The sequence below is a fragment of the Taudactylus pleione genome, unplaced genomic scaffold (assembly GCF_031769625.1).
Source record: "Taudactylus pleione unplaced genomic scaffold, aTauple2 ptg000398l, whole genome shotgun sequence".
Classification (NCBI taxonomy): domain Eukaryota; kingdom Metazoa; phylum Chordata; class Amphibia; order Anura; family Myobatrachidae; genus Taudactylus; species Taudactylus pleione.
In genome coordinates this window covers 420,840-444,754 of record NW_028284800.1, presented here as the reverse complement: position 1 = coordinate 444,754, position 23,915 = coordinate 420,840, and the positions used below count along the sequence as shown (strand labels likewise).

General features: G+C 45.9%; 1 protein-coding gene across 1 annotated transcript in view; it reads left to right on the top strand.

Moving 5' to 3' along the window:
• Positions 1-23,294: 23,294 nt before the first annotated feature.
• PLCD1 (phospholipase C delta 1) overlaps positions 23,295-23,915 on the top strand; it is a 158,920-nt gene continuing 158,299 nt past the window's right edge. The window contains exon 1 of the mRNA XM_088446420.1: positions 23,295-23,645. Coding sequence (XP_088302546.1) covers positions 23,621-23,645 — 25 coding nt within the window. The 5' untranslated portion in view covers positions 23,295-23,620. The remainder of the gene's footprint in view (positions 23,646-23,915) is intronic.

Below are 23,915 nucleotides of genomic sequence, written 5' to 3'. Positions count from 1 at the left end.
TTATGTTGGCCACTGTAGAGCATTGTAGAGAAGGAAAATATCTTCCATAATAATTCACCTATTGCTCAAATGATCATTGTATATATAAGAACGTTTTTTTGTTAGTCAAAGCCAATGGAATGAAGAGCGCATGTAAATTACGCTCAGAAAACCAGAAGTGATCCGGTGTATTTTCAAATAAAATTGACATCCCTTATATCCTGTGACCATGTAAACCAATAAACCTGACAGGACATGAGTAACAAACCTTTAATCTAGGGCTGCATGTAAATAAGTAGAAGATGCATAGCTGTCTGCCTACAAAAGGTATTTAGACATAAGCAGAGATCAAAGCCTCATCATATTTTTGTTAGAGGGAAGTGCACTCTTGCGCTGTATCCTCCTCTTCTGTTAACGTTACTGTTGTGCTTGTGCGCTTGTGCAAACTCACACAGATGTGCAGAACTTAGCTCCTGATAGTGAGACCTGTGTTACCTGCTATTATCGCTGCCATAGCCTTTACTGCTACCACTGTTGCTAACCCTGTTTACTGTGTATACAGCTGTCACTGCTGTTAGCTCTGTGTACATCGCTGTTACCATAATAAACCACCCTGCCTGAATAAGGATATCTGAGTGGACTAATCTCCATTTCACATTCTGCTGTCACTTGTCATAACTAAACAGGTTACACCAATAGATTATACCAATAATTGTATCTGGTTTTGATGTAAAATTGATATTTCTTTAATCGCTAGGAATTCCCAAAATCCTAGAAATATATCTGAAGTTTATACACAGATTAGGTGGCAGTTAGGAATCACTAGGACTTGTGGTTTGAGAGACATTAGGTATCTAATCCATCACCCAGCTACATCATATTTACACTCATATTACAGTTTAAATAATGGAGATTAAGATGAACATAACATATTTTATGTCGTTTTTACACAGGATACATTCTATACAGTTATTTGTGCATAAGTTACAAATTACTTGGGCAGTCCCATGATGGACCCTGATTTAATTAACTAGTCAGCCAGTCAGCAGATACTTGGTTATGATATCACAATGGCAGAAGGATAGCTGATACAAAGTATGGCAACCTTTTGTCCTGTGTGAGACATTGGGGATCAATCTATTTGAAAGAGAGCACTGTCATTTTCCAGCTGTGTCCCCTGCACAGAATAGGCTGTGTGTTATATTCTATCACTTTCTTTCCTTTTTAATCAATATTGCAACACATTTATCTATGTAATCTGTAAGCCTTTTTCTTTCATTTCACACACAATCAAGGTGAATCAAATTGCTGCCTCTGGCCGTAGAGTGCAAACATGAGGGATACCTACTGGGGTCCTTGACAGCCACATACAGATTTATGATTAGACCTACAATCTCATGGGCAGCACAGTTTTATACACAACATTTTGCCCTGCACAATGTCTCCTGCAAGCTTAGGTGAGACATTACAGCTTTGTATTTCATCTTCAAAATAAACTGAATACCGTACTGGGATTGACGTCAGACATATATAAAAAAGGAAAAAAATTATTTCATGTATAGTATGCTCAGACCACATTCATTTACTCAACATATATGAATCTTATGCATAATACGTAAGAATTAATGCAAAATGGTTCACTTATTATTTTTAAGTGTGGTACGTCTATAAATACCCTTTGAGGGGCACATTATTTATGGTGGAGAAAGGATTAAAGAAACCTTTACATGATTTCAGTGTCGATGACCCCTGTGAGTTGGGGTATGCTCCGCATTTCGTGTTGATATACCATCTGAGGGGTACATAATTTATGGTGGAGAAAGGATAAAAGAAACCTTTACATTATTTTAGTGTCAATTATTTCTGTGAGTTGGGGTATGCTCTGTATTGTGTATTGATAAGAGGGAATCCATATCTAGAAAACTCTAACAAGTGGAGAATATACTACACTATGAATATCTTTTGATTTTTCCTTTCCGGTCATCCAATTTGGGGAATACGACTCAGAAACACAAAAAGCGGAGGAGTTTCCCCAGAAAATCGAAGTCCAGAAAAACTTGTTCATATTGGACTGATTGAGGATTAAGTATACATTACTTATTGCTGTGGAGAGAACCATTTTGCATTAATTCTTAAATATTATGCATAACATTCATATATGTTGAGAAAATTAATGTGGTCTGAGCATACTATACATGTAATTTGTTCCCTTTTTTATATATGTCTGGCGCCAATCCCAGTATGGTATTCAGTTTATTTTGAAGTTTAGATCTACTGGAGAACGTGGTGAGTTCTCGGAAATACCGTAAGGGAAGGCTGCCAGTGGGCGTACTGTGGGTATCCAGTTTTTTCTATAGCTTTGTATTTCATGCCTACCCCATAAACCCTATTCTTAGACTAGAAGCCCCCTGTCCACCACATCTCCATACCCACATTACATTTATTTGCCCACAAAACAGTTTTATTTCAACCAGTATCATGTTCACCACATGCAGCTATGTGCAAGTGTTAGCAACCCCATGACTACCAGTCATGCCCACATTTGCAGCTTCACACTATTACCCCTTTTACACCAAAGTCACGTTTCCAACCCAGATCAGACCCGGGACAGCCCCCCTTTTACACTGTGGCACCGTTCACACCGGACCCAGGTCAGCACCGACACGGCTGTCTGGCACAGGTGACCAGAGCTTTTTCCCCTCCCTCCCCCTCCGCGACCTATTTACCTTATCCTGCAGCGGTCCAAAGGCAGGGAGAGCGGGAGATGTTGAGTGACAGCTCGCCCCCTTTGGTGGGCGGGCTGGGGGGGTGGCTGCCCAAACGGAGGTGTTCCCATGTGAACGCCTGCCGTTTGGGGGCGGCCCCACTGACATAACGAGCTGAAATCTCTCTGGGGCTTGCGGCCACGAGACCCTACCACAAGGGTCTCGTCGCAAGCCCGATGGTCATGATGGTTTTGACCATCGCGACCATCAACCTGGCCGCTCGCTATAGCTGTGGGTGGTCACCCACAGCTATGCAAGCGGCCAGGAAGCCGCACAAAATGCTCTGACTCAGAGCGAACACTCGTTCAGAGTGTCCAGCTCTGAATCAGGGCCACTGTTCGCAATATTTTTGCAGCGGGTACCTGGAGTTGCATTCGCTGTATGCGTGCCTCAGAATCAAGCTCATAGAGGTTAATGAATTACTTATGGATGTTGGGGCACCAATACTCATCTAGTGATGGACCTCAGAATGCAGCCTAGCCGGCCATATACAGGCACACTGTTTCACAACACTGGCCTAGGCGAGTGAAGACACTTCCCTGAACTACAAAACATCTACATTGCATGAAGGGTCGGTGTTACTATGGGCCAGTGTTTTTCAAGGTCTCTGCAATGCACCACAAGGAACACTGGCCAATGGCATGGAGGTAAAGTAGCAGAAGCTTCTTACCTTTGATGCTGTTGGTTGCTGATCCTCAATGTCAGTGAAATGCTGGGAGTGTGGCGCTAGGCTATGAAATCACAGACCAGCGTTACACTCCTAGTCTGTGGGGCAGAAGATATTGACTCCCATCTCCCAGGTGCTGAGGTAAATAATGGCAGGTGAGTTGCACTGATTCTGAGGGGGGAGGGGAGGGGGGGGCTACTGTTCCGGGGCAAAGGAGGATCACATACGGCTCCCACAGAGCTTCTGCCATGAGTGCATCTAAGTACACAAATTATAAATTCCTGCACCCACTACTCACATACCTCTCTTTATATTTCAATTTTGGAACTGTGCTCATACATTAGCAGCGCTGTTCTTTTAACTGTATTTTTTTATATTTAACAACTTTTATCCACACTGTCTCTATATCACACAGCCTCCACTCCAGTTTTCATCTCACTTATTACCTCGTCCACAGCATGAACACTCTTACTTCAAACACCCCCCTTATTCAGTGTCCACATATTCCTCTACTTTATCCATCCCTATCCTCCCCCTCTTGTCTCCTCCACTTTCTGTTCCCCCTATTTTCTCTCATCAGTCTGCTTTCCAACCCTCTGCTTCTTTCCCCAGCCTTTCCTGTTCCTCCACTCTCAACCACCTCCCTCCCTCCAAGGCCTTGTTACCCCACCACTAAGCCTCATTCCTTCCTGGTTCTGCCTGTCACCTTTAGGGCTGCCAAGAGAAATTCTGGGCTCGGGTACTGCAACATCCTGTGGGACCATGGCTGCACCCTTTTGTGGGTGGGTCTAGCATGTGAGATGCACCCACTCACAGGAGAATAGCATAGCACCCAGCAGCTGGGACTATAGTATTCACTACTGTATTAGGATGGCGGGACAGTCCCATAATAGCTGCATTTTTAGCAGGATGTATGTAGATGCTAAAATGGAACACACAAAAATGAATGCGCTACATCTCTCAAGTAACTAACACATAAACAAAATCTATTTTCTGTCATAGGGATAGATGTAAGTAAGAAGACGGGAAAAGAAAGGCAGTATTGTGGTGCACCAATCAAGAAAAATTACTTTAAAAATTAACCTTTATTAGGTATTCATTAAATTTATATCCCTTTAATAATAATATAATATACTAGACTTGGCAAAATATTTAAACAAATTGTTGAAAAAATATATATATAAAATTGTATTTGAATAAAATGCACTCGGGGTCTCACCTGTATTAAATGGACTTTATACAAATGTCAATGATAAGATTATTAAACAGATATTTATTCAGTATTTATCTCATATTGGGGGAGATGTATGAAGCCCAGAAGTGGTATCAGCGCACGTTATGTGCGCTGATACCACTTCTCCCCGATGTATGATTGGGGGTCTGGGCGGTAAATTACAGGGGCGCTATGTGCCCCTGTCGTTATCGGCGCTGCTATCTACAAGATAGCAGCGCCAAGCGGCAGGGCCATGTATGAACGGTCATAACGCATGACCGTTCGGCCGACTGTAGCTGTCGTTATCGACAGCTACAGCCTGGCGCCAGCCTATCCCCACAGCAGGGACAGCGCTGTCCCTGCTGCGGCAGCTGCTGGCTCCAGGGCTCCACGCGGGGATCTCGTGATACTTGCGAGACCCCGCGCATGCTCAGTGGAGCTGGCCGGGAGAGAGACACAGCGCATCAGCACTAGGCTGATGCACTACGGTCTCTAGCGGGTAGCGCCGGAGGGGGGAGTTAATGCTCCCCCTCTCCGGCCGATGAGATGTTCTTACATCTCATCGGTAGTGCTTCCTGCTACGCCTCGGTAAAGAGGCGAAGCGGAAAGCGTTATAGCGGCACAGTACGTGTCGCTATAATACATCTACCCCATTATTACTTATTGATGAGAATAAGCAGAGCTTCTTCTCCCCAGTAGACAACCTTGTTAAGTTAGTGTTGCACTGAATTGTTACAACTTAATGTTGCTTGTTGACAGATACATAAATCTTCTGATCAAAATAACAAGGGTTATTTCCTCCTCAGGTTGCTTATATAGAGAGTATCTGAGATCAGACTGTATGAAACAAATCACTGCCCGGCTGATAAGATAATACAGTTGTTACATTCACTGGCCGAATTTAGCGTCGGGGGGGGGTCATGACTAAGCGATAGGCGAAATGAGCATCGGAACTCTGCACTAAGAGCTCACCCGCTTCCCTCCGACGCCAAATTCTGCCAGTGATTGTAACGGCTGTAGTACCTTGTCAGCCGGGCAGTGATAAAGCAAGCACCGGAGGGCAGACGTTAATGTCTGTGTACTATGTGAAACCCCACAGCAGTGGCTGTAACATTTAATCAGCCTGTCAGTGAGAATCTATGTGATTGAAGGCAGTCGAATAACCTGTTAGTGCACACTAAGGACCTCATTCAGAGTCGGTCGTTGCGGCCGCACAGTCGTAAGGTAAAAGGGTCCGGATATGCAAATGAAGCGCTCGCAAGTTGCGACGTTAAGATGGGATCGTTAGCTGGACGAGCGAGGGGAGGATGCGGCCGTAAGACTAACAAAACGCCCCCTTCTCGTTCCCATTACACATCATCTCCGGGCATATAAGGATTAATCGAGACCATCGGAAACCATCGGGAACCATCGGAGCTGGTCGTAGAGCTTAAGGTTGACCATACCCTCTCTTAAGCACTACGATCAAGTCAGTGTAAAAACCTCCCATGTCACATGTACCATGACACTACTTAGTTAATTATGCACTCCCATAAAACGCTGTTTGCATAGTCAGGCGCGCCTGCGTTCGGATCTCCACTCCCCCGTTCACAAGCACCTTCCCCTGTTACCACACACAAACGCCTCATCCTGTCACTCAAACTAACGACCTGGCCAAGTTGAAGGAGAGAGCAATTTCTGATCGTAATAGCTAGTTTGCGCATGCGCATTGTGAATTTTATGCATGCGCAGTTTAGCAAACATCGGTGGTGTACGACCGTGCGGCCGCAACGACCGACTCTGAATGAGGTCCTAAGAGCTCATCTGTTCCCCCCAACGCTAAATTCGGCCAGTGAATGTAACTACTGTATTACCTTATCAGCCGGGTAGTGATAAAGCAAGCGCCAGATGGCAGACATTAATATCTGTGTATTATGTGAAACCTCACAACAGTAGCTGTAACATCTAACCAGCCTGTCAGTGAGGATTTATATGATTGAAGACAGTCACATAATCTGTGAACGGGCAGTCACCTTTAATCTCAGATTACATCAATTTATTCTGAGAATAAGAAGGATTTAACCAACTAATAAAGTGAATGTGATATTACTGTACACTACAGTTGAATTATATTATAACGACTGCCGTGAGACACTTAAGGTGCGTACACACTGGGCGATTAAAGTGGACGACTGAATGATAACGATATCACTTTATCGTCCATTTTTAACATCAAAACGATGAACGATAATGACGACGCGCGTTCCTTCGGGTCGTTCGTCGTTATCGTTCATCAAGTAAACATGCAGGCCAACCTGACGATGTCGTCAGGTTTCTGCATGTTGGGGAATGGGGGAGAGAGCCCGGCGCTGAACGATATCGTTAATGATATCGATCAGCGGGTGTGCTCAATGTCATGAACGACATTGAGCACACCCTGCCAGGGACACACTAGACGATATCGCTCAGGGAGCATATCGTCTAGTGTGTACGCTCTCTCACTCTCTATTTAACCACATTAACACAGCCAAAAGCCATTATAAATGGACCATATATATTTATTTCATGAAACTCTATATTAAGAGTTCACCTGCTTCCCTCCGACGCTAAACCCTGCCAGTGATTGTAACGACTATAATATATTACTAGCCGGGCAGTGATAAAGCAAGCGCCGAAGGGCAGACGCTGATGTGTGTGTATTGTGTGAAAACCTCACTGCAGTAGCTGTAACACTTGACCAGCCTGTCAGCGAGGATTTATACGATTAAAGGTAGCCACGTAATATAGCGACTACCTAGAGACAATTAATACATTAGCACAGCCAAAAAAGCCATTTTTAATGGATCTCATGTATTTATTTCATATAGTCTGATCTTATATATTCTCTATATAAGCAACCTGAGGAGGAAATAACCCTTGTTATTTTGATTAGAAGATTTATGTATCTGTCAGCAAGCAACATTAAGTTGTAACAATTCAGTGCAACACTAACTTAACAAGTTTACCTTCTGGGGAGAAGAAGCTCTGCTTATTATCATCAATAAGTAATAATATGAGAATAATACCGAATAAAAATCTGTTTATACAAATGTCACTTAATGATAAGATTATTAAAGGCCATTTAATACAGGTGAGACCCCCAAGTGCATTTTATTCAAATAAATTTTATATATAATTTTTTTTTCAACAATTTGTTTCAATATTTTGCCAAGTCTAGTATATTATTTTATTATTAAAGGGATATAATTTTAATGAATACCTAATAAAGGTTAATTTTTTAAATAATTTTTCTCGATTGGTGCATCACAATGCTGCCTTTCTTTCCCCGTCTTCTTACTTAGGGGGTCATTCAGACCCGCTCGCGAACAAATTTCGCTCGCTAGCGGGTCGATGTTGTGATACTGCACATGTGCACGATGGAGGGAGCTCCGTTGTGCACATGCGCGAGACCCGGCGATCGACGAGAAATACGTCGTTCGGGGTCTCGCACCAAAGGGGGCGTGCTGTCGATGGTGACTGACAGCATGCCCCCTTTGGTGGGCGTGCCGGGGGCGTGGTGGCCAGACGGAGGCGTTCCCATGGGAACACCTACCGTCTGAGTCCGGCCCCACTGACATCAGTAATGATGTCAGTGGGAGTGACTTTGGCTCTGATAGAGCCAAAATCACTCCTGGGCTTGCGGCAACGAGACCCTACCGCAGGGTCTCGTCGCAAGCCCGATGGTCGCAATGGTCAAAGACCATCGCGACCATCATCATGGACGCTCGCTATAGCTGTGGGTGGTCACCCACAGCTATACGAGCGTCCAGGAGGACGCTCCATTTTCATGGAGGAGGGCCCTGATTCAGAGCGAGCGCTCTGGTCAGAGCGTCCGGCTCTGAATCAGGCCCACAGTTCTGTTAACTGGCAGAAGGTAGCACACCCCTTATAGAATTTTAGAATCATATACTTGAAGGGGTTTATCAAGGTAAACCGGTGCGGTAGTTTTTATTGTTGTCTAGGACAGGGATAGATGTATGAAGAATTTAAGTTTGACATAACATCAGGTGATCTTATACACACACATTCAACAGCACATATCCTAACCCACTGCTCCATGCTCCTTCCTCACTATCTACCCCATCTGTGTCACCCCTGTCTGTCTGCCACTCCCATTTAGAATGTAAGCTCTCACGAGCAGGGCCCTCATTCCTCACATGCTTCTCCTCCCCCTACTTATAGTATCTTTTACTCCTAACTTCCCAATTGTCACCTAACATTTGGTTGCTGAGACCCTGCTGCTTGTGTTAGGCAGCTATGTGTATAAACAATGTCCTTGTCCTGTATTGTTTTATATTACTATTAACTGTTTTTTTGTGTGCTCATTTATGTACTGTGTAAGGCGCTGCAGAACCTTTGTGGCGCCATATAAATAAAGGATAATAATAATAATAATAATAATAATAATAACAATAATAATAATATACAAAGCCTCATGATTAGATTTATAAATCTACGTTAGATAATGTCTTAGGTGAAAATCTGTAATAAAGCCTGCATGTTTGATAATGTACCATGGAGCAAATAGTTCACTTTTGAATAATAAAGCTTAACATGAACAAATAACTTAAAAGTGCTAACCCCACTATTTATAGGTGCTAAACTTGCAAAATGGACCCTAAGGGCCCATACTCTTGGTGTTGGAAAACAACATATGTTAAAAAGCATAGGAAAACCATGAATTTTTAACAAAATGTGTTGTCAAAGCATTTTTACATCTTATTTGCCTGCTATTTTATCTTCCCTCTGGGAGTTCCTGGAGAGGAAATCCGAGTGGCTAGTGTGGGGGCGTGGCAAAGTGAATTGATCCCGTAGCGCCCATTTCATCAGGGAAGTAGGCGAGACGCTGGAGGGTGTCCTGCTCTTCCAATAGTTTGGGAGAGCTTCTGGAAATTTGTGAGTCTCCCAGACGTTATGGGGGAGTAGGCAAGTGTGGGTCACTTGTGCAGGCATTGCTAAAACTGACGCAAAGCAAACACTTGTCAGATACAGCTCTATTTATTAACATTATTTTTACTAAAATAAAGTGAAAAAGGGTGTTTTCACACACTTTTCACATTATTTTAGTTTCACCTAAATTTACTAAAGGGCAATTGGAGTAAAATTCTTAAAATTCTACTCCAAGCCCTAATTATCACACATTTTAGTAAGCAGATCGCATTTCTCATAATTGTAATGGAAAATGCGATCTGCCTGAGATTTACTAAAAATAAATTGTGAAAGAATACCGGGGGAAGCCCTGTGATAATAACGCCACCTGGAGGTGGCGTTATCCAGGGTTTCCCACGGTTACCGGACTCCTGCTCTGCTCTAACAGGCAGGGCAGAGCCCGGAGCCGGTCCCAGTGATCAGCTGTGTGGTCTAAACAGTAAAAAAAAATTTTAATAAACAGAGCCCAAAGAGTGATAAGATTTGAATATGTGAATATGTGAGTAGACACATTTCCCTGACATTCAAACTCACAATTTATGTAGACACTATTTACAGGAGTTTATATATATTTGTATCATTTGTGTATTACATATATACTGTATTAGACAAAATTAATCAGTTTAGCTTCCCAGTAAGGAATTGGTAATTAGTGGGTTAAAATGGGTGTGGATCATTAGGTCTTCAGTAAAAAGGTAGGCAATGGAAGTTAGACAGGCAATAGGTCGACAGGGTCTGAAAGTCAACACACTAAAGGTCGACTATTAAAAAGGTAGACAGGTAAATGTCGACATGGTCATTAGGTCGACACAAAAATGATCGACACAAAAATGGTCGATATATGTTTTGTTTTTGTTTTTTTCTAGCCCTAATCTTCACCCTAACCCTCTCCATTGTGCCTAACCCTAACCATCAGAGTAGGTGCCTGACCCTAACTGTCCCTTCTAGTGCCTAACCTTAACCATCCGGTAAGTGCCTAACCCTAACCCTCCCATCTGGTGCCTAACCCTAACCGTCGGAGTAAGTGCCTAACCCTAACCCTCCGATAAGTGCCTAACCCTAAAAAAAAAAAAAAAGTGCCGACCATTTGTGTGCCGACAGAATGACCCTGCCGACCTTCTGTACCTGTCGACCTTCTTACTATTCAACCTTTAGTGTGTCGACCTTCAGACTCTTTCGACCTTCAGACCCTGTCGACATATTCCCTGTCAAACTTCCATTGTCTACCCAAACATTGTCTACCTTTTTACTGTAGACCTAATGACCGGATACAGGTTAGAATGGTACTATAAGAACTGTGGGCCTGATTCAGACCCGCTCGCTAGATGCGATCGCTCGCATCCAGCGTATGCAAATTTTTCAAAGTGACGACATGGGAAGCGATCGCTCGCCAAGGCATAAGCACACCCACTTTGGCTGTGCGAGCGATCGCTCTGCGTATACACACACCCATTAGCGTACGTTGAAACGCCCACTTGTGCACGTCATCTCCAGGAAGTGTATTAAAACATTGGTACATCGAGCACCATCGGAAGCTAACGCAGCGCTTGTGGTTGCCTTACCCTGTCGCAAGCACTGCGAGGACTTCAGTATAAAAAACAGGCATGTGACGTGTACTGTGACGCTGCCTGTTAATTATGCATGCCTTTAAAACGGTGTTGAAACACCCAGGCACGCCTGTGTTCGCACCTCCACACCCCCGTTATTAGTGTCCTGCTCCTGTTACCACCCACAAATGGCCTCTCCTGTCACACATTTCACTGGGCTGTCTTTGCTGGGCGAGCGAGCGGCCTGCGGTCGCACAGAGTAGTTCACACATGCGCAGAACAAAGTGTGGGCGTTCGCGAACCATCGGGCCACTTGTTAGCGAATAGCGCTAGCGAGCGGGTCTGAATCAGGCCCTGTGTATGTTACTGTGTTTGTGCTCAAGGGTTTTTTTCTGTGAATTTTGATGTATACAATACTTGCATTTTTTTTTATCTGGAAGATCTGGGTGGGGAGGTCCTACCGGCCATAGGCCCTGATTCAGACCCACTCGCAGCTGCTGTACGCTTGCTGGGTCTGTGGGCGTTTTTTAGTTATTTAAATTTTTTTCTCCAGCTGCTTGCAAAAGCTGTGGGAGACCACCCACAGCTTGTGCGAGCGGCCAGGAGACCATCGCGATAATCGCGACCATCGGCCTTGCGACGAGATCCTGCAGTAGGGTCTAGGCTGCCGAAAGGCCGAGTGGACTCCCTGCTTTAATAGAGCAGGAAGTCCACTACTGACATCACTAGTGATGTCAGTTTGGCCGTCCATCAAAAGCCAGGGATTTTTCGAGCAACCCCCCTACCCGCACACAAAATGGGGCGAGCTGTCACTCCCCATCACCCGTCTTGTTGCGAGCCCCATAGCGACTGAACTGCATCATAGCTAAAAATGTTTTCTGAATTTTAACATGTCGCTTAAAGCTAGCCAGCCAACCAATAAGATAGTACGTTAAGTTATGACTATGGTTTGCTCTATAATCTTCCTTTCTTCTCCAAGTCATCTGCATCATTTAACTTCAAAATTAATTTGTACCTCAGCATCACTAACCTCCTATTACTAACTCAACAAAACGTCTTTCCATTAAACAACAAAATAACAATCAGGACTTCAAGTCAATTAAGGCCCTCATTCAGAGCCGTACGCTCTGAGCAGAGCGCACGCTCTGAATGAGGGCCGGGCTCCATTTTCATGGAGCGTCCTCCTGGACGCTCGTATAGCTGTGGGTCACCACCCACAGGCTATACGAGCGTGCATTGTGATGGTCGCGATGGTCGAGACCATCGCGACCATCGAATTTGCGAGCCGGAGCCTGCGGTTGAGGTTTTCAACCGCAAGCTCCGGAGTGATTTTGGCTCTATCAGAGCCAAAATCACTCCCACTGACATCACTAGTGATGTCAGTGGGCCGGCTTCTGACGGGAGGCGTTCCCGTGGGAACGCCCCCGTCAGGGAGGCACGCCCCCGGCACGCCCACCAAAGGGGGCGTGCTGTCAATCAACATTGACAGCACGCCCCCTTTGATCGGACACAACGAGCGAAGGACTTTCCTTCGCTCGTCGCGTCTGGCGCATGCGCACGACGGAGCTCCCTCCGTCGTGCGCATGCTCAGTCCATAACATCGACCCACTTGCGAGCGGACAGCCGCTCGCGAGTGGGTCTGAATCAGGCCCTAAATCTCCTACAGCCCCTGACCCTGATAATTTCCCAGCATTATTCTGCAATAAATGTAAACCTAGTGAAGACCCCAATCCCTGAGGAGGTTACCATCTCATCTTATTGCTAGGCACAGCCTCTGCTTCGTAAATAAAATCCCACCTGCACAGGTATCCACTCCACAACCTCATATACCGAACAACATTCTTCTCCCTCTTACTAACCCACATAGAGCCCCATTTATCTAGGATCGCTTTTGCAATGTGATCAGGACATGCCAGTAACGCCCCTGATTGCATTGCAAAATGCGATCCTATCTGCTGGATGTATTATCCGTGACATGAAGGGAGACGGGCTCTGAAAGGAGCCCATCCCTGCGATGTCTCCGGAGGGCAGTCAGGGCTGCTGCGCATGCGCAGTCCCGCAGACTGCACATGAGCGGCTCTCATTGCTGGCGGAGGGTTCCGCCGGCTGATATGCGGTAAGTTGCCATAGACTACAGCGGCTAACGCTATTTTCAGATGGCGTTAGCTGCTGGGGCCAATATCGGGAATGCTTCGCTTTCCGATATTGATACATTTAGCAGCATCGCAATCCCCTATAGAAACCTATGGGGGAGGCGGCTGCCAGTGGCAATGGAGGGATTGCAGCAGGTATCGGAGATACCTGCTGCGGTCCCTCCTTCATACATCCGGGGGATACTTAGTATTTGAGGTAAACCCCCGAAAACAGGTGTTTTCGGGGAGTTTACCTCAAATTCACTTTGATAAATGGGCCCTTCGGTCTGCTACCCAACCTTTTTGAGGAGAAAGAGCTGTATGTTAAACTGGCAGGTTATAAAAGTACATTGATATACCTTACGAGCCTTAGAACACTGGGCCTGATGCAGCAAGGAACGCAGTTGCTAATACACACACAATCGACCGATTATTGAGTACTACGCATGGGTATGCATGACAGTGCATGTGTGCAATCTAGCCATTGTGATCGTGACTGCAATCGCAGAGACTACGCAGATCCATCGCAGAGTAATTGACAGGAAGTGCCATTTGGGGGTGGTGATGGGGGAGGGGTAGTCGGAGAAACACAGGCGTGCCAGTGCTTTTGAACGCCGTACGTAAATTAGCCACTACGATGGCATACGCAGCTTGAGCTCTCACTGCATGCAGGAAAGTTAGCAATTTAGTGGTAGGGTCAGACCTGCCTTAAATGTGTGAGTGGCTCCGATGTACATCGAAGCTACCGATGTTTTGGGTGGATTGCAAGGTATTACAGATGTGTGAGATGAGAAGTGGGCGTCTGCTTGTTGTCCGTGCAAGTGCTTTGCGATTGCAAATATTAGCATACTTTCGTGAAAACTGCGTGCGCGATCGCATCAGCGATCCTTGCTGAATCAGGCCCACTATCCTCACTTCCTTGTTTATTAAAACATCACTGCTCCTCTCCCATTAAATCTCAGCCAGTTTATCCATCTTGTTAAACATCTGGAATTATGCCAATAAGAAACTCCTTTTAACTCTTTCCCTATCATCTCTAATACCCATATGGTATTACTCCTTAGCTATCTGCTGCAGTGCTTATGTTAAATTATCTAGGCAAATGGCATCCAAACATTTTTCTTGGAGTTATTAGGGAATTCACTTTGAATGAAGGGCCACACATGTTTTTTCTCATACTGTAGTTTGCCTACCAGCAATTAGGTAAGGGTGCTTTGCTGATAAAGTATTATATGCCAGCCCAGAATCATCTCCTTACGTTCCAGCCAAGAGTCCGAACCCTTATGTGCCAGCCTAGTCCCTCTTTTATATGCCAACTGAGAGTTCCCCCCTTGTGTGCCTGCCCAGAGTACTCCCCCTTATGTGCCAGCCCAGTCCTCCTCCTTATGCGCCTGTCTCTATTCCTCCCTTATGTGCCAGCCCAGAGTGCCCCCCTATTGTGCCAGCCCAGAGTCCCCCCTTTACGTGCCCCATGCATTCCCATAACCTGCAGAAACACAAACCAATTAATAATTTCCCACCATTAAGTTGGACCAAAATCTTCAGTCACAGAGTTTGCACCAATCAGCTTCTAATCTAATGTCTGCTAGATCCTGCACTGTAAGTTAAACCTTGTGTAGAAGAAGAGTGTCACCTGGCAGAATCATTACCAGCATATATGCCAACCTGAGGCTTGACTCACGTTAGTTAGTTGCACCGCCACTGGATCTTTGTATGTAGCGGCTGTGCTAAAACATGCAAAAGCCGCAGGAGGCATCTTAAGTAAAAAGATGCCCACTGCGGACTTCTGTGATCCAATGCATCCAGGTTACTCAGGCTGTCCGTCAAAATCACGCTGCCAGCACCAGTGATGCTGCATCCAAGGATACAGCCACCGGCCTCGGCACACCCAGAAGATGGGGCTGACATGCCCACATTGTCTGGAACGCTCCCTGTCTCTGCCGCCAAATGCCAGAAAGCTTTTGGGGCATTGAGACCAACGACGCAGGATCAGATCTGCTCATGAGCAGTGCGGCTTCTGTGCATGCGCAGATCATTAAACATCGGAGATTTGCATAAATATCAGATTTACATAAATCTCTGATTTCGGCACTGGGTCCTTCCCTAGCACCTCAGCTAAGTTACCACATTAAGGGTCTGATTCAGAGCCGGACGCTCTGACAGAGCGCTCGCTCTGAATCAGGGCCGGCCCTCTGGTTTTTCAGAACGGCCTCCTGGCCGCTCGCATAGCTGTGGGTGACCACCCTAGTGGCGTAACTAGGGGGGATCGGGCAGAGTGCGTGCCCTGGGTGCCGTGGGACCGGCGGCACAGGGGGACGCCGCCGGCCACGGTCCGGCCCACCCTAGTTAGCCACCAGTCAGCGCTACACATTTACACAGGACCGGTGCTAGGCTTCCAGCGCCAGTCCTGTGCTGCACAGCTGAGCCCGTTCCCTCCCCCTGAGCGCTTGCCCAATAGCACTAGGAGGCGGACTCAGGCTGTGCGGCGATGCGTGTGTTAAACAGCAGCCAATGAGAGTCAGATAGACAGCTACTGGGGGCACTGCATAAGGGGGAACACTACATGGGGCACTGCATTTGGGGGGGCCACTACTGGGGGTACTGAATAAGGGGAACTAATTGGGGGCTGTATAAGAGGGACCACTACTGGGGATACTGCACTACTATGGGCCTGCATAAGAGGGACCACAACTGCATACTGGGGGTACTGTATAAGGGGTACTACTGGGGTTAAGGTGCATATGGATAGGAATGTTCAGCGTGAAAATAAAGGGGTGTGTCATTTTGACATGCCCCATTTTTTTTGCCGCGCGCGAACATGGGGGGTGCCTCCCTTTTCAAATTTGCCCTGGGCGCCAAATACCCTAGTTACGCCACTGGACCACCCACGGCTATAGCGAGCGGCTATTAGGATGGTCGCGATGGTCAAGACCATTGCGACTATCGGGCTTGCGACGAGACCCTTGTGGTAGGGTCTCATTGCCGCAAGCCTAAGAGTGCTTTCGGCTCTAACAGAGCCGAAAGCACTCCCACTGACATCACTTGTGATGTCAGTGGGGCCAGCCCCAGACGGTAGGCGTTCCCATGGGAACGCCTCCGTCTGGGCAGCCTCTCCCCCGGCCCGCCCACCAAAAGGGGTGTGCTGTCACTCAACATCGACAGCACGCCCCCTTTGGTACGAGACCCGGAGCGACGGTTTGCCCGTCGCTATCCGGTTCTTGCTCATGTGCATGACGGAGCAGGCTCCGTCGTGCGCATGCGCACTGGGCCACCGTCGACCCGCTTGCGAGCGAATAGCGCTCGTGAGCGGGTCTGAATCAGTCCCTAAATTCAATGTGAGACGTATCTAGCTGATACATTTGAGGGTGAAGAGCGGTCAGATATCTGGAGTAATCTAGCATCTAGCTCCACTTGTATCACAGTAAAGGAAGATGCCTATAGATTACTTTGCCACTGTTATTATGTACCAGTTTTTTTGGGTTGCAATCAAGAATATAATTTCTTCTATTATCCATGTAGCTGTATCTGTCTCTCCAAAATATTTTCTGCTCCCCTTCTCTGTTCCAACAACTACACAACATCAAAACTATAGACATATTATTTCAGTCGCCACTTGTCAGATAGCAGCCGCCTAGGAGTCTCCCTCGCTGCCACCTTATCAGGAAGCGTTGAACAGATTTTGGCTCTCTATCTGCATGGAATATATGACAAGCTTCATTAACAACTTTAGTGTTTTTGGGCCTCATATCTTAACATTCATGTTATTTTGTAATAAATCAATCATTAATACATGTCTCATCGTTACATGCTTTTCTAACAACAATAATTTTATCCCCTGTTCTAGGAGTCAGTATCCGTTTGCTATCAGTGTGCTGGCTAAAATCTAGTTAAGCTCAGTGGACCTCATTCAGAGGCGGTTGTAAGCGGCTGCTCGGTCGTACGCCTAACGACTGAGAAACTGACAAACGAAGCAATCGCATGGGCGGTCGGTCGCAACCAAAGTGACGCCCATACGTGAACAATGCACCTCCTCTAGCTAACGAGTGATAGCAGTTAGCGATCTAGTCAATCGTTGTCAGTTGCTGTATGTTAATTTTCTTCTGATGGTTGCGGCCGCTTGTGTTGTGTTGATGCCCACAAAAAATAAAAAAAAATGCATAGAGAAAGCCATCACCATGAAATTTATTTATTCTTATTATTCGCTAATGCAAACGCAGATGAATCAATTACAAGCCAATTAGCAGTGTTATTAGCTTGAACAATCGATTATTAGCTGCTTGCATTGTGTGGCTCAAAATAGAAACATCAATCCTAACATCAGTTAGGTTTGATACTATCGATTGTACTGTGTGGCTTGCGTGAGCTCCTACCCTACCTTAAGCTGTATGATCAGCCAGCCCTCTAACCTGCTCGCAGAGTGACGGTTTACTACTTCCGGCCTTCTATGTCGGTCGTAGCAGGTAATTTACGTATGTCCCTAATACACCCTCAAAACGCAGAGGAACGCCTGCGTTTTCAGACCACCACCCCCGTCAACACCCACAAATGGCCTTTCATGTCAATCAACTCCCGGAAGACACTTCCTGCTCGTAAGCGTACGATCGACAGCATTTTGGATCGCAAAGCCTTGTACGCACATGCGCACAACTAGCCGTGCGCATGCGTGGTTTGGAAACATCGGATGCGTACGACCGAGCGGCCTTTTACGACCGACTCTGAATGAGGTCCTGTGTCTCAGTAATGCATTTATATTATAGTATATATAACAGATTAATTATTATTAATAATAATAATAATAATAATAATAATAATAGGACAAAAAAGCATAACCCATTTATTTATAGAAAATCTGTAATACATTTCAGACCACACAGCGATTAACTGGGAGAAGTAGTCAGATCGGTAGTATCAAAGAGTTGGTGGCAGCTGACAAGACTAATAAACACCAAGCTTATAGGCAGGCTTGCTGACTTTCTGGCTGCTCCTCTGGGAGGGAGCAAGCAGGTCGGTGCTGCAGGGGGCGTGGCAGTGGCAATGGTGGGCAGTGCGGGGGACATGGTGGTACAATCGCATCATCGCAGCCCTGCCCTTTGCTATACAATGATGAGATTTCATTGGTATTGTATTGCAACCCCCCTCCGGACCGACCACTTTTGTCAGGTAAGTGCTGGGGGCTGCAGGGGAAGGGGGGGGGGAGTGGTGGGGGTACAGGGGATGGCAATATTGATTGCTATCTGTATCTGAATAAATGAACAAATTGCTCTTTTCAGTACAAAATATTGATGCCTTAAGGCGCGTATCCACTTGTAGATATACTGTACAAACGAGGGCACGATTACGACATTGCAGTCATGCTCTCATTTGTATATCTAGTGATGTGCCTAGACTGAACGTTCACTCGTTCAGTCCAGGCACATCCCTCATCCCCGCACATGCTGAACCTCACGGGATCGTCAGATTGACCAGCATGTACGGGCGATGTCGGAAGCAACCAGCGGGCACGCGCATCGCTGGTCGCTTCCGACCAAAACATGCCCGATGCATGCACGATTTGCAAGCGATTGCATGATAAAGACGTCCTTATCGTGCAATCGCTTGGCTAAATCGCTAAGTGGATACCCCCCTTTATCCCATATTGTTATTAGCTGGTAAATCTTCCAAACTTACAGCGTGTCACTGAAAACTCTTGCGCCATGCCCTTTGCTGACGATTCATCAGTCGCAGTTTAGATACAAGGCAAACCTGCGGTCTCCTGACAGGCAAGCCCATACTCTTCCTATTCTTTCTTTTTCCCCTATTACCTTGTTTAAACAATCATTCCCCATCTCATAAAACACACAGAAAAAGGGTTCTAATTATTACTTACAATGTTTTAAATGTTTGCAAACGGCTTTTTGATTTGTTTCATTTTATATTATTTGTACTGTTACATTATTGTCATTTTAGTCTTTTTAATAATCTATAAAATATGTATTATAGATATGCGCCGTGTGCAGAGGGAGCTGGGGCGTGTGCTGCGCACATTTGGTTTGGCGTGCCTGTGCACCGCTGCCGCAATTAGGTCATCGCACGTTTGATCAGGGTTAGATTTTGTAATAATAGATATATATTGTAGTGACGGAACTCTGAGACGGTAATATAGTAAACAGCGCCGCTCTCTCTGGAGGGAAGAATGGCAATTTCAACTTTAAAAAACATGAGTTCCGCATGCACGCACTATATATATATATATATATATATATATATATAACCACAGAACAGCCATAACATTAAAACAACAGGTGAAGTGAATAACATTGATTATCTTGTTACAATGGCCCCTGTCAAGAGGTGGGATAAATTAGGCAGAAAGTGAACAGTCAGTTCTTGAAGGAGGCAGGAAAAATGTGTTGGAGGCAGGAAAAATGGGTAAGTGTAAGGATCTGAGTGACTCTGACAAGGGCCAAATTGTGATGGCTAGTTGCATCAAAGCATCTCCAAAACGGCAGGTCTTGTGGAGTGTTCCCGGTATGCAGTGGATAGCACAGTACCTACCAAAAGTGGCCCAAGAAATGACAACGGTGAACCATCGTCAGGGTAGTGGGTGCCTAAGGCTCAGTGATGCGCTTGAAGAGTGAAGGCTAGCCTGTCTCTTCCTATCCCACAGAAGGGCTACTGTAGCACAAACCGAATGCTGGCTATGAGAGAAACACAGTGCATCCATTGTAGCTTGATGAGTATGGGGCTGCATAGCCACAGACCGGTCAGAGTGCCCCTGTACACCACCAAATACACCTACAATGAGAGCATGTGAGTGTCAGAACTGGGCAATGGAGGAAGGTGACTTGGGGGCCCATTTATCAAAGTGCATTTGAGGTAAATTCCCCGAAAACACCTGTTTTCGGGGGTTTACCACAAATACTTAGTATCCCCCGAATGTATGAAGGAGGGACCGCAGCAGGTATCTCCGATACCTGCTGCAATCCCTCCATTGCCGCCGGCAGCCGCCTCCCCCATAGGTTTCTATGGGGGATGCGATGCTGCAAAATGTATCAATATTAGGAATGCGAAGCATTCCCGATATTGGCCCCAGCAGCTAACGCTATCTAAAGATAGCGTTAGCCGCTGTTTCCTATGGGCACTTACCGCATATCAGCCGGCGGAGGGATCTGCCAGATCCCTCCGCCGGCAATGGGCGCCGCTCATGTGCAGTTCGCGGGACTGCGCATGTGCAGAAGCCCCGACTGCCCTCCGGAGACATCGCAGGGACGGGCTCTTTTCGGAGCCCGTCTCCCTGCATGTCCCGGATAATACATCCAGCAGATAGGATCGCATTTTACAATGCGATCAGGGGCGATACTGCATGCCCTGATCGCATTGCAAAATGCGATCATTAATAAATGGGCCCCTTGTACTGATGAATCACGTTCTCTTTTACATCATGTGAATGGCCGGGTGTGTGTGCATTATTTACCTGGGGATGGCACCAGGATGCACTATGGGAAGAAGGCAAGCCAGCGGAGGCAGTGTGATGCTATGGTTAAGGTACTGCTGGGAAACATTGGGTCCTGGCAGACCAAGTACAACTTTTTCATGGCAACAGTATTCCTTGATGGCAGTGTCATCTTTCAACAGGATAATGTGCACTGCCATACTGAAAAAATTGTTCAGGAATGGTTTGAGGAAAATGACAAAGAGTTGAAGGTGTTCCCCAGATCTCAATCTTATCAAGCATCTGTGGGATGTGTTGGTAAAACTAGTCAGAGCCATGCAAGCCTCACCTCACAATTTACAACTGCTGCCAACGTCTTGGTGCCACATACCACAGGACAGCTTCAGAGGTCTTTTGGAGTCCATGCCTTGTCAAATTAGAGCTGTTTTCATGGTACATTGGTACCCTACACAATGTTAGGTAGGTGGTTTTCATGCTATGGCTGATCAGTGTGTGTGATATATATATACTAGCTGAAGTACCCGGCATTACGCACTCTGCCTTGAGGTCCAACCGGGATCCCAACCTCTTCATTAGGCATCCCAGACCAATTTCCACCCCTCTGTGAAGTTTCATCCAAATCCAACAAGTGGAAAGCCCAGAACAGGCTCCCCGGGTCAAAGTTCTGTCCAGCGTACACCAACGGGAGGTCTAATTGGGACCTCAACTCCCTAGTATGTCTTCTGGGATCCAATTTGACCACTCTGTGAAGTTTTCATCCAAATTATGTGATGTTGTCCAAATCTATCCAGTGAAAGGCCCAGGCTCCCTGGGTCAAAGTTCTGCCTGGCGCACTACACCGTGAGGTCCGACCAGGAACCCAACCAATTGCCACCTCCCTGTGAAGTTTTCATCCAAATCCATCCAGTGAAAGGCCCAAAAGAGGCTCCCTGGGTCAAACTTCTGCCCAGCGTACACCAGCGGGATGTCATTATGTGACGTCGTCCAATTCCATCCAGTGGAAGGCCCGGAACAGGTCCAACCAGGACCCTAACCCCCCCTAAAACCTGTCCAGGATTCAACTGGACCAACTCGCGTTGGTTTCATCCCAATCGGAGCAGGGGTGTCCGAATGCAGATCTGGACATACACATAATCAAACCAATGAATTGTGTCTTTGTGTGTATATATACATGTGCCCACACAATCACTGTCTCACATACTTGGTAAGCTTTGTCTATATGGTTTCAATACTGAATTCTATCCAACTGTATCCAATGCATTAATCGTTTTAGTCCTATGAATTCCTATTAATCTTTATACCCTAAAGTCGCTATTTAGCGTTGCAAGTCACACAAGAACTAATTGCTTTCCAGACTTTGAGTGTGGTTCCAAAGCACAAAATCTTATTATTAGCCTTGATCTAAACACAATTTAGCGCAAAAGATTATATATATATACAAGGTACAGTCGATACATACGCATGCGCTCTGGATCCAGATTTCCCGGCATCAACTATGAAACCTTCGCCAACAGAAAGATGACTTACTACCGGATCTAGAGTGCCTGCATATGTACCCTTGCAGAGATAGGCAATACAATAGAACGAGTTGGCATAATCCCATTGGTTCTTCCTCCTGGTTCTTCTGTTACGATACAGTTCATAGGTCAGTTTGTATTGTAATAGTTCAGCCCTCCAACGGCTCTTTCTGTCCGTTTTCCCACCGAAGAACAAGTCTAAACTGGCTAATAAACATAACATTACAGAGTACATTTCAATGTCTATCTCTCTATGATCCATAACTTGCAAACGCATGTTGCGATTTCCTTGCCGATGGAACCGGAAGTCTGCAAATAAACAATGGTTTAGAATGGCACCAAACATGGTCTGCTTATCATGTACTAAACCTTAGATACCAAATATATGTATTTCACAATAGAGTTGATAACGTATAAAACCTCTAATATTAACCTTTTTATAAGTTTTGGTATGTGTAAGTGTAAGGATATTGCGTGTAGTCGTTAATATGTTTTATGTGCAGAGTGTTTTAATAAGCAGCGCAACTGTGCGTTGTGCGTTTTGTATATTATATGTATGATTTAATGTGCATATGGGGTATGGTAGGACTTTTAACAATATGCGCTAGCAATGCAGTCGCACGGTGCTAATAATAGCATATTAGCATCGGACACAGTGGTTTCATGCCGACGACACAAGATGGCGTCGTCAGGGGCAACATAAAATGGCGTCACCCGATATTAACTTGAGATCTGGTCTCAGCCAATCATCCGGCTTCAACAGTCCACACAATTGGGAAGGGAAATCCACAATTCACGACTATTGAGGAACTTAAAGAAGTCAGATCCCTTTGAAGTATCATACAGTATCATACAGTATAAGCCCTCCCTTCGCATGGGGTGCGGGGAGATGCGAGCAGTATGACTGACACTCTGCTAACCTTGCGTGTTGGGACAGAGACGGTGCAGAGCAGAGTGAGGGGGAGATTTAATACAGCTTGGAGAGAGATAAAATTGGATATAAATAGCATCAACCAATCAGCTCCTAACTGTCACTTTTCAAATACAGCCTGTAACATGACAGTTAGGAGCTGATTGGTTGGTGCTATTTATCTCCAATTTTCTCTCTCTCCAAGCTTTATTAAATCTCCCCCTGAGTGCGAGACTCCCTCCCTGCAACAGCAGCACAGTCTGACAGAGCAGAGGAGATGGGTTAGGCTGGGCGTGTACAAATGACTCTGCTGAAAGGCTTATTATTGCTGGACCAAATCCGTGTTCCGAGTCCCAGCCAGGACAGAGCAGACTACACTGAGGCTCTGACCTATGACAGGAAGAGTGCATCCTCCTCACACAGACACTGGTGTCCTGGGACTGTGGATACTAGGAAGAAACTTCTGTGCCTGTTCCCTACGAGCTTCTGCTGAACTCAGCATTTTACCAGCATGGAGACCAATGGCTCTGTAACCAGTAAGTGATACAGTGTGTGCATAAGCTTACTGGCCCTCATTCCCCAAATCCCCCCCTGTCCCCTATGTTGCATGCTTTGGAACATTGCAGTAATGGTCTTAGAGCACCCAGGGCAGCCTCTTCTCTGTATACTGGGGAAAGCCCTTCTGTGTAATCCCCCAGCATGGGTATACTACACAAGGTCCTAGTTAGTGAAACAGCTGAGATGTCCTCACAGTCACATTGTGTATGCTTAGAAGTAGGTCAGCAGAATTCACCCAGTATTCTTTA